Source organism: Chinchilla lanigera, unplaced genomic scaffold (assembly GCF_000276665.1).
Source record: "Chinchilla lanigera isolate Chin_1 unplaced genomic scaffold, ChiLan1.0 scaffold00021, whole genome shotgun sequence".
Lineage (NCBI taxonomy): Eukaryota > Metazoa > Chordata > Mammalia > Rodentia > Chinchillidae > Chinchilla > Chinchilla lanigera.
In genome coordinates this window covers 1,013,573-1,027,985 of record NW_004955422.1, presented here as the reverse complement: position 1 = coordinate 1,027,985, position 14,413 = coordinate 1,013,573, and the positions used below count along the sequence as shown (strand labels likewise).

General features: G+C 54.5%; 1 protein-coding gene across 6 annotated transcripts in view; it reads left to right on the top strand.

The window, feature by feature from the left end:
- LOC102029188 (chromosome unknown open reading frame, human C11orf49) overlaps positions 1-14,413 on the top strand; it is a 173,188-nt gene that overhangs the window by 151,143 nt on the left and 7,632 nt on the right. For all 6 annotated transcript variants that reach the window (XM_013513933.1, XM_005384001.2, XM_013513932.1 and 3 more), the window contains one exon: positions 3,507-3,591. In XM_013513933.1, the coding sequence (XP_013369387.1) occupies positions 3,507-3,591 (85 nt within the window). The remainder of the gene's footprint in view (positions 1-3,506; positions 3,592-14,413) is intronic.

Below are 14,413 nucleotides of genomic sequence, written 5' to 3'. Positions count from 1 at the left end.
AACCCCTCTGGCGCAGAGTTGGGGAGGCTATTCCAAAGTTGAGAAGGTGTAACATTTCTGACCACCCATCCGAAGAGAAACACCGATTTGTGGAGAAGGTTTTCTGGTTTTGATATCTAAACCTTATACCTAAACCTCTGTCTCTACTTCTGAACTTGCAGGAACCACTGGCTGAGCTTTCCTAATCGTGGGGATCCCTTTAGACAGGGGTCTGTCGATGTGCACCGCTCACCTTCCCTGCACCTGCCAGGACACGGAGGCGGGCGGGACAGGTGGTGGGCAGTGGCACAGGTCTCCCCTCCCCCACTGCCCCCGCCAGCGACTTCCATCTTTCCTGTTGACGGTGATTACAACATTTCGGCCTCGGTTTCTTACTGGAGAAATCTCAGTTCACTTGGGTTGTCTCCTTGATCCAGCTCACCTAGAGCAGTTTATTCCTGGCAGTGTGTTTGGAGTGGAAAACACACGCTTAAGGCTTCACATATTCAAGTGGATAAGATCAAGGCGCCCCGTTAGCTCTGGAGCCAGGCCGCCTCGGTTTGAGTTCCAGTCTTGTGTCTTCAGCATGTTCAGTCTGAGCCTGTGTGTCTGTGAAATGGGGTACAACTGAGGATTAGAGGAGGTACGCGTGGAAAGCCCAAGGAGAACAGGGCCTGGCCCATACGCGACACTCAGAGCTGTGGGCAGGTGGCATTAAGCCCCTCCGGCCCCGGGCCCTGTCTTTCCCACCCAGCCTAGGCTCCTGCTCTGGGAAGACCTTGCCTTGCTGTCTGCCAGCCTCTGGGCCATCCTCTCCTTGGTCACCAGCTTACTGTGACCCCGAGCTTCCGGGTCCCGCCTATGAACTGGGCCTGGGCACAACGGAGTCCACTCCCTCAGGGTGCCGTGAAGGTTAAGTGCGCTAATTCAAGTGCTGAGCACAGAGCCCAAAGATCGTTCACTCTCATCACTGTTACTCCTGGAGCACAAAAGGCTGCTGAGAAGAGCCTTTGAAATCCCAGAGGGCCCGAGAGCTAAGAGCCCAACTGCACGGCGGTGGCTGGGCCGGGAGCTGGGAGCCGGGAGCCAGGAGCCAGGCAGGGGTGGCAGAGTGTCGGGAAGGAATCTGTGCAGCCCGATGGCTTCCAGACAGCACTGACAGCGCTTCTGCATTCAAACACAGCCAGAAACACCTCTCTGAGCGGGCGCCTGTCCTCTCCCATGTTTGTCCCCAGGATCAAAAAACAAAGCAACTAAGACAGCTCCCGTGGGTGTCACTGCATTCTAGATAGCTGCTGGGTGCTTTCTAGACAGCATCTACGCTTGCGTTGGAGCATAGTTCGAGCATAGACAGCAAGTCTTACCTTCCCTGCACGTCAGCTGCTGCGACCCAGCAATGGCGCCACTTGCCCGAAGCACTCTGGAAATGGCACAGGCCACACTGTTAGCCCAGCCTGTGGGGCAGAAAGGGCAAGGCTCCATTGCTCATCCGAGCTGGGAACCCGTCTTACCACCTGCCCGTCTCCCAGTCCCGAGGGCCAGGAGCGGCTCTCCCTGGAGATCAGCTGCTCTTGATATTATCTGGCCATTACTACAATGGAATTAGAACTGCTTTCTCTCTCATACACAATTAGAAGTCATTTATTTACTTGCGATATCGTGAACCTCTTTACGTGACTACCTTCCTCGCTTAACATTTGGGAGTCAAGTTCCGGAAGTGGGGGGCAGGATATATTCTGTTTTTAGTATTTCTGAGAGCCTTTTGTTGCCTGAGATACAAAGGGATTTTTGTGAATCATTCTTCTGCCCTTGAGAAGTAAGTATTTGAAGTACATGAGTTAGAATAATATCAAGATGCTAACGAGGGCCCTGGCCTGCGGCATCTGTATCTTTGTCTTTATTAGTTGTGAGGGTGAATGTCCGTGGATTTTCTCCCTTCTCTCACCTCTGCTGTTCCTCACCCGGACGTGTGAGTCCCTGAGTGGCTTCTCCTCCCTCTCTTGAAGATCAAGACCTCCTGCCAGGCCATGCCCCATGCCCGGGGTCAGCAAGGGAGGAGAGGAAAGTGAACAGCTCGCTGCGGCCAAGACAAAGGCCGCAAAAGCCACCCTGATCCTTTGACCTCCATTGACGCCGAATCTGTTCTTTGGTGTCCCTGACTTTGGCCATGTGGTTAGTTTAACTCTCTGCCCCCACCTTGAATCGAGCTTTGATGAAAAAGCGGTAGGAACTCAGGCCTGCCCCTGGAGATTTGGGGTTTTTGTCTTGGAAAAGCATGAACCAGAGGAGCGGGGCAGGAGCTCTGGATTCCTGTGGCTTGGGCTAACTTTGGCTGTAGATACCAAGTGCCTGTGATCGTCATCATCTTCCTCCCCAGATGTGGCCGTGCCCTGTGTGTCACCTTCCCTCGCCCCTCCTCCCCTCGAGGAGGCTCCAGGGCCACAGCTCCTGCCCGCCCATCAGCTGCCCTTCCAGGTTTGAAATGGTGCGTGGGAATGCTTACAGACTGCAGCTGCCAGCTGATCCAAAATCTTTTGGCTTTAGGACAAGCAATAAAAAACAACTCTTAAGCACCAGCGTATTTTCTATCCCTTGGGATCCCAATAAACCTCTGAGATTTGCCTCTTTGGCAAATCCGGACCACAGGGCCTCCTGGCCGCTCTCTCCCAAGCAGCACCTCGGGCTATCAGGAGTGATTTGGTGGCCCGGACTGTGTATGTTGGACCTCTGTCCTGGCTTCCTGGAATAGGGTGGCCAGAGCCCTGTGCGGGCGTCCGAGGAGCCAGCCGCTGCAGTGCTGGGTGACAGTGACGCGGTCTGTGGTCGGTGCGCTGCTGTCCGCCTCTCCACGCACCCAAGCCTGTTTGCCTTGGTTCGGCCTCTGGACAGCCTGTGCATGGGCCCTGGCCGTGTGGGGGTGAGCGTTACCGTGCCAGAGGCTTCCGCACATTCACCCAGCTCTCAAATGACTCATTCCTCCAGATGTTTCTATCCCAGGAAGCCAAGTCAGAGGCCCGTGAAGGCCCCTCTCCGGTGTCCTGTCTTACCTCAGTGTTTCTCGGCCCTTTGGTCAAAGTGTCATAACTGGGGACCTCCACCCAGGAAAGGCTTTGCAGGAATATTGATATTAAAATCTCACCCCAGAAGTTAGTGGCTCCAAGGGCCGAGGATACAGCTCAGCAGCACCGCGCTGAGGCAAGCAGAAAGTTGTAAGTTCGATTCCCAGTACAAAAAAAAAATGTTAGTGGCTCCACACCCCTAACATGGACACACTTTGAAAGAGCAGCTCAGCTGGGCATGGTGGCACAGGTCTAATCCCAGCCCTCAGGATGCCGAGGCAGGAAGATCACAAGTACAAGCTCTCAGGCTAGGCAACTTGGTGACTTAGCAAGAGCCTATCTCAAAATAAAAATAAATAAGTAATAGAGCAGCTTTCCCCAGGCTGCGTCTGAAGACATGAAACAACAAGAGCGAGAACAGCGACAGGAATTAGAGACCTAACGTGCTCCTCTGTGTTTTCGCCCTAGACCTGCTGACCATGAGGGAGTACCACTGCCTGCTGCAGCTGCTGTGCCCCGACTTCCCGCTGGAGCTCACCCAGAAAGCAGCCAGGTACGGCTCCCCAACTGCCGGGCCAGCCCAGCCCTCGGCCTTCTGCCGGCCAAAACACTCACTGTGGGAGAAATTGGTACCGGAGAGGGTTCTGTTGGGGTCTCTGACATAACGGCGTTTCATAAGGGAGCGGAGCGAACCTTCACAGTCTCCGTGGGAGCCTTGAGGTCTGAAGATAGGGGAGGAGGGCTGTGAGGCGAGGGGGTCCGCGCACACGCCCGCGTGCACACACAGACACGCGCGAGGACACCCTGAGAAAGGGACAGGAGTGGGCAGTGACGTGATGACGACAGCTGAGGTTGGGGGCTGGCAAGGCAGGAAGGGGGTAAAACGGCAAACCAGGAGGGCAGATGTGTCATGTGCGCTACAAGGAGGCTCTCAGGGGGAGTCCAGACCAGGAGCTCGCAGGCGCAGTTAAGAGCCCCTCATTTCTGTGATTGATTCACTGTCCTTCTCGTTTTTAACCAAATGAAGTAGTGGAACGGTACCTCAGTTCACTTTTGGGATGGGGGGTACTAGGAATTGAGCCCAAGGAGCGCTGAGCTACATCCCCAGCCCTTTTTTGGTTTAGTTTTGTTTTTAAAGATACAGTCTCACTAAATTGCCCAGGCTGGCCTCAAATTCCCTATCCTCCCACCTCAGCCTCCTGATTAGCTAGAATTATAGGCCTGTACATTCAACACAAAACCTGAGCTTGGGTTGCAAATGGAAATATGTCGGATTAATAATCCATTTCTGTCCAGGGTGAACAGGTCCCGAGAATGAGGTACCTGCAGATGAATAGAAAAGTAAGAGGAGAAAGAAATACAAGAGAGGCAAAATTCTGGGGTCAGGGGGCTAGCAGCCTCTAAGACTGAAGCTGGGATTACCATTTTCAGTAACCTTTTATTGAGAAAGAACAAAGGAGGCAGCAGAGGAATGGGAGGATAGCAACTGTTTTAGCAAGGATAATATAATTCAATTATCGTAGGAATGAGACTAGTTAGCCATCATGTTATCATTCCTCTGGGCATATCTCAGCAAAGCATTTAATGTTGGCCCCATGGCTTTTTAACAAGGACACAGGTACTGCAATCTTGTCCTTTCCACCAATCTTGCATTTTCTAGCAAAATGCTTTTGCTAGACTTCCTCTGGAACGCAACAATCATGGCTTGGTCAGGCCCAAGGCAATACACTGAAAGAGTAACTAAAGAATGTCCTTCTCCACAGAACTATGGAGAAAAAAAAATCTTCCTGAAAAAAAAAATCTTCTTAAAAGAGTAGAGGTCCATTTGGCTCACTGTTTGGGGGAATTCAGCTGGTCAGCTGGCTCCAAGGCAGGAATATCATGGCGGAAGGGCCTGGTGGAGCAGAGCAGCTCAATTCATGATGGCCAGGAAGCTGAGTGTGGGACAGCACCAGAGAAGAGGGGGTTGAGGACCTAGACCTAGAGCCCAAGGCCACATTCCATGACCTAGGCAGACACACCCAGCAGCTTACCCCACCAGTTCTGGGTAGATCCCAAGCCGATGCAGTTGACACCCCACCCTAACTGCCACACCCACGTCCTCTAAATCACACTGAAATCATTTACTGTACCTTCACAGTTCCATGTGAAGGTTTATCTGACCTAATCCTCATTTTTGAAAGTTACTTCTCACTTTACTGAGGCTCCGAGAGGTCAACGATGTTGTGGGGGCTTACCGAGAGCTTGCAGCAGCAGAGCCAGAGAGCACTCCGGTCTCTGTGGGCTCCTGCCTGTGTCCTGGCATCATTACTGCTTGGCAGCGTGACCCCCTGAAACCAGAGATGTATCAGCTGTGCTGCTCCTAGAATCCCCTTGTGCCCCTCAACGTGCCACTGCCCCCAGCCAACTTGGAAGAAGAAAAGTTCATCGCCTCCAGGCACAACGCAGCCTCTCCCTGGGCGGGATGCTGGTGCTCTGCAGTCCTGAACTCATTTTGGTCGAGTCCAAAACCTGTTCGGTGATTGCACACCCGGCATTTTGTAGGACTTTTCCCCTTATGTTCAGGGGATCTTACATTTCCCAATAGAGGCTGGTCACCCTGAAACCGTAGTTCAGCTTTAATCAGTTTGATTTTTCTGCAATCCAAAACTTTAGATTTTATTTCTCTTAGCTTGAAAAATAAAAACAGCATGAGAGGTTATTTCTTGCAATTTAAAAGAGCCTAGTGGAGTTAGCATTAAATTGTTTTTCATCGGGCTTAGATCATTTTAAGAAAAATTCAAACCAGGCATGTTGGTGTGCACACTATAATCCCAGCACTGGAGAAGCTGAAGCAGGAGGATCGCTGGGAGTGTGAGGCTAGCGTGGGCTACATGGTGAGTTCAAGGCCCGCCTGCACTACATGGGGAGACTCTGTCCAAAAAAAAAAGACTGGACTTAGCGAATATAAGTATGACTGGAGAATCCCTAAACAAACACTGGGAGCCGTGGGAATGCGTGTGCTCCAGGTAAACAGGCCAGACCTGTCCCAGGCTTGTTACTGCTGAATCACTGTCACTTAGCATAGTACCTAGGTGTGAGCTGGACCCTTCACACCCATCTGCTGAGTGGGTGAGTGAATGAATGAATGAATGAGTGCACACGTGGGTAAACATGTGAATGAACATCCTTGGCTGGTATTTTACACAGCCCCAGTCGTCTGCAGCTCCCAGTAACTATAACAACCAGGACCCACAATTGTAGTTCTATTCAGATTTCATTCATGTATTCACCAAATATTTATTTTTAACAGTTTTGGAGGGATATCATTTGCATACCTTATGTTTCACCCACTTACAATATAAAATTCAGTGGCTTTTAGTATGTTTCTAAAGTTGTGGATGTATTACCCAATCAATTTAGGCACACTATCATTAGTTTGAAAAGAAACCCCAGCCAGGCATGATGGCTCATGCCTGTAATCCCAGCACTCAGGAGGCTGAGGCAGGAGGATTGTTGAGAGTTCGAAGCCAGCCTGGGCTACATAGTAAGACCCTGTCTCAAAGAAAAGAAAAGAAAAGGAAAGAAAAGAGAAGAGAAGAGAAGAGAAGAAGAGAAGAGAAGAGAAGAAGAGAAGAGAAGAGGAGAAGAGAAGAGAAGAGAAGAGAAGAGAAGAGAAGAGAAGAGAAGAGAAGAGAAGAGAAGAAAAGAAACCATGCAGCCTCAGCCATTCCATCCCAATCCCCCTTCATCCACACACCTAGCAACCGCTGCTTTCTGCCTCTCAATTGGCCTGTTCTGGGCTTTTCAGGTCAGTGGCATCATGTAAAAATGTGGTCCTTTACGACTGCTTCTTTCGCTTAGCGTGAAGTTTGCATGTTCACCCTTATAGTAGCATGAATCATCACTTCTCCAGATATTTCTTGAGTGTCGATTTCTCGGGAGGAATTATTCTGCACGCTGGAGACCCACTCACGACTGAGAGCTCCCATCCCTCCTGGAACAGCATCTAATTGAAAAGGGACTCACTTGATACCTGTCACTGCCACCTCCACCCTCTCGTGGGACTGTGTCTTGGTTTCTGTCCCCCAGAGTAGCTGCTGGCCCCCTTTCCTGGTAGCTGCGCGGGCGCCCTCCTCCCCAGCCATTCCGGATGCGCCAACGGGTGCGAGCACAGAGAACGGAATCCAAGTGCTCCCCGCTCAGAACTAGGTGGGGTGCGAGTGCGCAGGCCTCACCGTCATCAGTGCAAGGCTTCTCGCCCGGCCCAGCCATGTTCCTCTCCCTGAGGGGGGCAGCACCTTGGCCAGCTATGTTGACCGTGGTGCGAGGGGACTGCGGGGTGCAGGCACAGCCCACAGGGCCTGGCTGGGCCACCTGAGATGATTTGGAAGGCGGCGAGTTTATTAGGTCAACCCTGCTTCCCCTGGGCCATTCTCTCCTCCACGCCAGCCTGTACAGAAAACTTGTAGCCATCCCAGAAAGCGCCCTGATGTGGAGCGCTGTCATTTTGTCCTGCAGGGCGGATCCCAGTTTCCCCTACGCGTGCCCAGGCATTGGCCAGACAGCTGTGGGTCCGTTCCCCAACCCCCGGCTCCCTCCTGCAGGGCAGCCTGGCGTCCTCCTGGGGCTGCTGTGTGTGAGGAGGAATGTGGTCCCAGGCCAGCAGTTGGGAAGCAGAGCCTGGGTAGGGCGTGCTGGGCAGGGCTGGCGTCTGCGCCATCGGTCCACCAGGCCGGGGCAGCAGGCGTGCTCCAGAAAGGCAGGAAAGCGGGGAGCAAGCAGACCCCAGGCAGCAGCCCCAAGACCCCCTCTGCTCATGCTCTCCTGCAGCAGCACTACACAAAGACCAGTGGCACAGGCCTGTGGTCCCAGCACTCTGGGAGGCTGAGGCAGGAAGATCAAATGTTAGAGACCTGCCTGGGTAATGTAGCCACTTAGCAAGACCGAGTCTCAAAAATTTAAAAAAAAAAAAAAAAGGGCTGTGGGTGTGCTCAGTGCAGTCTCTTGGTTCAACCCTAATGCCAGAAAAAAGGCACGTGAAGGGAGCCAGACTTGCTGGGTTTAAACCCTGGTCCCAAATGAATAGCTTGTGCCCGTGAAAAGTTAGTTGATTTCTTTGTGGCTCACAGGTCCTCATCTGTAGAGTGGGGATAATAACAGATGGAAGGATGGATGGAGAAGTATGTGACAGGGGGCTGGGGATTTAGCTCAGTGGCAAAGCGCCTGCCTGGCAAGCTCAAGGTCGTGAGTTCAATTCCTGGTACCGGAAGAAAACCAAAAAAAAAAAAAGAGAAGTATGTGATAGGCTTCAAATAGTGCTTGGTGCAGAGTAAACTCCCAGACCACCTTAGACGTGGTGGTAGCGGCCTTGGAATACAGGCGCTCGGGCCGAGGCCTCAGGCAGCCTGCGGCACCTCCCACCTGCACCCTTTACCCGCAAGGCCTGCTGGTCTCTCCCAACTTCTCAGAGCTGTCTACCAGTCTGTAAAGTGGGGGGAACAGTAACGAGCCATGGGTGTTTGCAAGATTTCAACAACAACAATATGTGCATGGCTTAGCACATTGCAAACATTTAGTAAATAAGCAGTTGCTGTCATAGTAATGTTGCTGTCATTGTTACCAGATTTTAAAAACAAATGAGAAGCTCCAGAGTTCCCACAGGCTATGCTATCTGGCCTGTTTTCATTTTGCAACGTTCAGAAAACAATATACACCAAAGACATTAGGTAAAGGCAAACTGCCTGTGGTGGCCCTGGCCTCCTCCCGGCTGGGCCAAGGGGACCGTCACACCTGTAAGCCATCCAAGGCCCAGTGCCATGGGGCTGGGACACTCGGCCCCAAGTTCAACCTGAAGCATGCAGAGTCACCTGAAGCCCCCTCCCCAGAGTCCAGGGGTCTGGAGGACTCAAGAATTCCTATTTCTAAAAAATCCACAGATGATGCTAATGCTCGAACTCATGGCGATCCTCCTGCCTCAGCCTCCCCAGTGCCAGGATTACAAGCCTATGCCACCTCGTCTGGTTCTCACCAAACATTTATTAAGTGCCTGTTACATGCTGTCATTGTGCCGTGTGGAAGGGGCCGTGACAGTGACCAGAGAGATGTTGTCCCAGCCCTGGAGGAACCTACAAACAGATAGAGCAGCAGGCATTACATAACCCGGAGACACAGAAGGCTCTGCCGTGAGGGGGAGATGAACTTGACTGACTGTGAGGCCACCAAAATGCAAACAGTGTGGCACCAGCGTAAGACGATGGGTCACACTGGACAGGCCAGTGCAGAGTCACACCGCTTTAAAACGGCCTATAAAAAGGTAATAATATTGCACAACAATTGGTCAGAGGCAATTCTGGAAGCGGTGAACACGCAGATGGTTATCCACACACGAAAAAGTAAAATTAGATCCCGACTTCATGCAGTATCCAGCAGCCAGAGTCACCTAAATCACAGGCCCAAACCGGAAATGTGAAAGCTATAACAGCCTTAGAAGGAGTAAAGGAGCGGCCATCCCAGAGAGGCGCAATACCACCCAGGAAGCAGGGACTTCCTTTCCAAAGGCCAGTCGCACCCTGGCCACAACTGTAAAAGTGTCAAACGCTAACCGCTGGACTACCAGCGGATTAAAATACCATAAACAAAGCTGAAAGACAAACCAGAGGCCGGAAGAGGATATTTCTCGTGTATTAGCTTCCAGGACAAAAAAAAAAAAAAAATTGGCACAGTGCTGGGGAGCAAACGCGCAGCCTCTCACACGCCAGGCAGTGCCCCGCCACTGCTCTGCGCTCCCGGCTCTGTCTCCAGAGCTTTTCTCTTCTTAAGCCCAATCAACACATTACTCTTGAATTTTTTTTTTTTAGATGCTAGGGATTGCACCTAAGGCCCCATGCGTGCTAGGCAAGTGCTCTACCACTGAGCTACGTCCCACCCCTTGTACATTTTGGTCTCAAGAAGTTTTTTAGAGAGTGCCTACCAACCAATAAGAAAAATAGAAAGAACCCCAGTAGAAAAATAGTCCAAAGATAAACCCAAGCAACACATAGAGCAGTAGCTAACAATAAACATTTGGATGTAGTTTCATGCTCAAGCTCTAAAGATCTGCCAACTAAACTGAGATGCCAGTTCACATCTCTCAAATTGGTGGAGTCTGATAACCCAGCTGGACATAGTGGCACATGCCTGTAATCCCAGCTACTCAGGAGGCAGAGGCATGGGAGGATTGCTAGGTGGAAGAAAGCCTGGGCAACTTATCGAGACCCTGTCTGAAAATTAAACATTTTAAAAAGAGCCGGGGATGTAGCTCAGGAGTACTGGGACTGAACCCAGGGGTGTTTTACCACTGAGTTACATCCCCAGCCCATTTTTCTGGAGACGAGATCTCACTCAATTGCCAAGGCTGACCTCCAACTTGTGATCCCTCCTGCCTCAGCCTCTGGAGTGGCTGAGATTACAGGTGTGCACCACTGCAGCTGGCCTACTGTTTAAAGAGTATAGACATTTGTAAAAGCTGCTGTGGTGTAAAACGCACAGAGGAATGCTAAGCCTCCGGGTTCCATAGATCCCTTTCCCCGGGGGAAAACGGAACGAGATTCGGGTGTGCAGGTGGCTGAACACTAATTTACCAAGCTTTTAAAAACAGAAGCCAGGGTGGCAGAACACTAATGCCTGTACAGTGAGCTTGTGGGGGCCAGGAGTTGTTATTCTCTGTAACCTGAGATTTTAAACACTTCATCGAGATCAAAAAGGACGGGCAGGATTTAGGTAGACAGGGAAAACGGAAGTGCAGCTGGTTTCACCAGTGCCGACCCGGGGCCTGGACTCAGAGGCCTAGGGGGACAGAGGAGGGCGGCACAGCCTTCCAGCCCCTCCGGCCCTCTCGGTCTAGGTCTCCTTCTTCCAGGGCTGCGGGCTCCCCAGGAGGCCCCCAGGGAAGCAAGGCCAGTGGCCATTTGCAGGGGAGCAGGCATCCGGACAGCTGATGGAGACTAGGCCCACAGCCAGGCCAGGCCAGCCGGGGCCGCAGGAAGGTGCCGCCACCCAGGCGCAGCTGCGGGGCTCTGAGTGCTGGCCTTGTGCCGCCTTAGGACCTGGGTCGCTGCCTTCTGCCCTCTGAGCCTGAGCTCTCGTGCAGCGCTCACCGAGCCTCCTGCCCTGGCCTGGGAGATGAGTGGGGCGTGTACAGTGCTGACGCGGAGCCCAAATGACCTTGACCGTTATCAGCACTGCAGTGTTGCCCGGCCTGTGGGCCACACTTCTCAGGCCTCACAGGGCAGTGGGCTTGCGATGCCCGGGAGGGACAGGCTGGTTATCCGGGCCATCAGAGGGCCTGACGCAGTCCGGAAGAGGGGTGACCCTCATGAAGTATCCCCACAGCCCAGCTGGGGAAGGGGTGGGTTCCCGCTGCTCCCTCTCCTGGCCCTGACCTTAGAACAGACTTTCAGGTGGGCTGGGAGCCCTGCGGGGCCTGCGGACGAAGGACGCAGCCATGCAAGGTGCCTCCTCTTCCTGGGCCTGGGTGGAAGGTGGGTGGCGGCCCCCAGAAGTGGGCCCGAAACGGAATAGCTGGCTTCTGCCTGCGGCCTCTCTGCCCGGCTCGGAGCCAGCGGCCGCAGAGCTCGGTTTTCACTCCCAGTTTTGGGCTCCTCTAGCTCGGAAAGCAGCCAGAATCCGCAAGGGGCGGCAGCAGAGGCTGGCTGCCCGTGTACCCCGGCAGAGTGCCGCACGTGAGCACTGCCCAGAAGTCCTGCAAAAGACCTGGGGTGGTCTGCTCCCTCCTGATGGGGAAGCAGGCCCGGCAGAGGGTGACGTGGCGGGGGCAGTGGGACTGGGGCTGGGTCCCGCCTCCTTCCCCTGGCCAGGACGCCGACCCCCGAGGGACGTGGCCGCTGGTGACTGGGTAGGGTGGGGCGAGGAGCTTTGCTCCCATGGCGCAGGCTTGTCCCCAGCCGCCACCCAGCTGTTGGCAGCTCGGGGAGACGGGAGGGGAGCGGCCAGGCCCCTTGGGCTTAGCCTGGGCCCTGCCAAGCGCTGTCTTCAGGCCCTTGCCTGTCCTGGCCCCGCCCTGTACATGGTCGAACCCAGGCCTCCCCTCGTCCCAGGACCCTCTACCCACCTGAGGCCTGGCCTTCGGGGCCCGCTCAGCCCGAGCTGCAGCAGCTCTCCAGCTCTGCTTCAGAGCAGGCGCCAGGCCCTCCAGGTGTCAGCACAGCTGGCACTGCAGTGGGGCCTCGGGCAGGAAGGCCGGGCCGCCAGCCTCCATCCCTGCCTCTGGTGGGGACACGCTGCGGCCACGATGAAGGCGCTGTCTGTGGGGCGGAGGCCCCAGCCTGGGGCTGGCGGGTCGCGGAGGACAGGCAGACCCGAAGCTCCTGCCCTGCCCAGCTCGAAGTTGTGCTGAGATTCAGGCAGGACAGGGATGTAGGGCCCCTCTCCGTACCTGACACAGCCTCCTGCAGCCACAGCCCTCGAGACGGCCCCTTCCCAAGGTGGCATTAACCCACGCCCCCGGGAAGTTTGAGGCACGAGGCTTCCGCAGGAACATCTGTCTGCAGCAGCCCTGCCCCCCCTTCACGTCTGTCCCTCCTGCACATGCTGCCCAGAGAAGGATGTCATGTCCCTTGTCACCTCTTCTCACTCACGGAGCGTGGACAGAGCAGGTCAGAGGAGGGGCAGGGGCGGGCAGGTGCAGGCCCCAGGGAAGGAGGACCGGGCAGGGGCTGGGGTCAGTGGAGCCGGACCAGGCGAGTGTACCCGGGCGCTGAGAGGAGCCGGCTGGGGTGCTCCGACCCCAGGGAAGAACGGGACCTCTGTGCTGAGGGCAGCGGGAAGCGCAGGCACGGTCTGAGCAGCATGGTAAAGGTCAGCACTTGTATTTCAGAAAGATCTGCCTGACCACGGTGAGGGTGGCGCCTCGATCAGACGAGGCGAGGGCAGTGCCGGGAAGGAGGCGGGGGCTGGGCAGCCGGGGGCTGGAGTGACGGGTCTCGGCGATGGAGTGACGGGCTGGCACAGGAAGGGTGACTGGGACGCCCCAGGTGTCGGGCTGGGCGGAATAGCAGTCGGCGCTGCTGGTGAGGAAAGCTGCCACCCAGGTGGCTTTGTGGCGCCCAGTGTCACTGCTCACGAGGGAAAAGCCCTCCGCCAAAGCTTTTCACACAGCCTGCTAGGGTCAAAAGATAGCTCTGCCTCCGTCTGCCTCCCTCAGCCACCCACTGGTCCTCCTGACCTGTGTAAGTGTCAGTTATGCAAGCAGCAGAGACAAAGACAGAGAGCATAGCCCGGCTCGGGTGTGTCTGTAATGCCAGCACCCTGGAGGCTGAGGCAGGAGGATTGCAAATCCAAGCCCGGCCCAGGCAATTCAGCAACTTAGTGAGACTGTGACAAAATAAAATATTTTAAAGTAAGGATGAAGCTCATTATGAAAGTCCTGGCTTCAATCCCCAGTACTGAGGGGAAAAAAGCAGAGGGCCAGGGATTAGCTCAGTGGCATAGTGCCTGCTTGGCAAGCGAAAGGTCCTGAGTTCGATTCCTGGTACAAAACAAAACTAAATAAAAAAAAAAACAGAGTACACTGGGCTTCCCTGCCCTGCAGAGCTTAAATTCCTCCATCACCCTCTCCCAGGGCGGGAGGCTTGCATCGTCTGTGGGGTGGCAGCATCTCCTGCTCAGCCTCCTCCTGAAGCCCAAAAGGAGGCCTGGGGAGCTTATCTGGCCCAAATCTGATCAATATGGGAAAGCTGAGGCAAGCCCGTGGTGCATAATGGTAACCCCAGCTACGTAGGAGGCTGAAGCAGGAGGATCACAAGGTGGAGACCAGCTGGGCGACTTCGTGAGACCGTCTCAGAATAGATACAGAAGGCTGGGGCTGGGCCTGAGTGGCAGGGCACCGGCTGGTCACAGGGACTCAGTTAAGAGGAACGGGCAGACACCCAGGTACGGGAAAGACTCACGGGCCAGGTCTCGACGCCCAGCACCAGTTACGGGAGCGACCAGGAAACAGAACTCTTGCTGCCCAGCAGCTTCTCAGGGCTCCTGGTCCACAGAGCTGGCAGTGCTACCAGTGGGCCACAATTAACCGTGTGCTGCGACGGCTCGGGCTCGCAGTGCCTCCCCCAGGGCTGCAAGGGCACCTGGGAAGAGCAGCCCCTCTGGCCACCAGCGAGCCTCACCAAACCCAGTGCCAGGCTGCGCTGCTCACACATGCAGGCAGCTTGTGTGCGTATTGTATTTGTGCCTAAAACCAAAATCAAGCACCATGGGTGTGATGGTGCAATCCTGTAATCCCAGCACTCTGGAGGCTGAGGCAGGAGGATCTCTGCAAGTTTGAGACCAGCCAGGGCTACACAGTGAGTTCAAGCCCAGCCTGAACTACACAGCAGGACCCTGTCTCAAAAAAA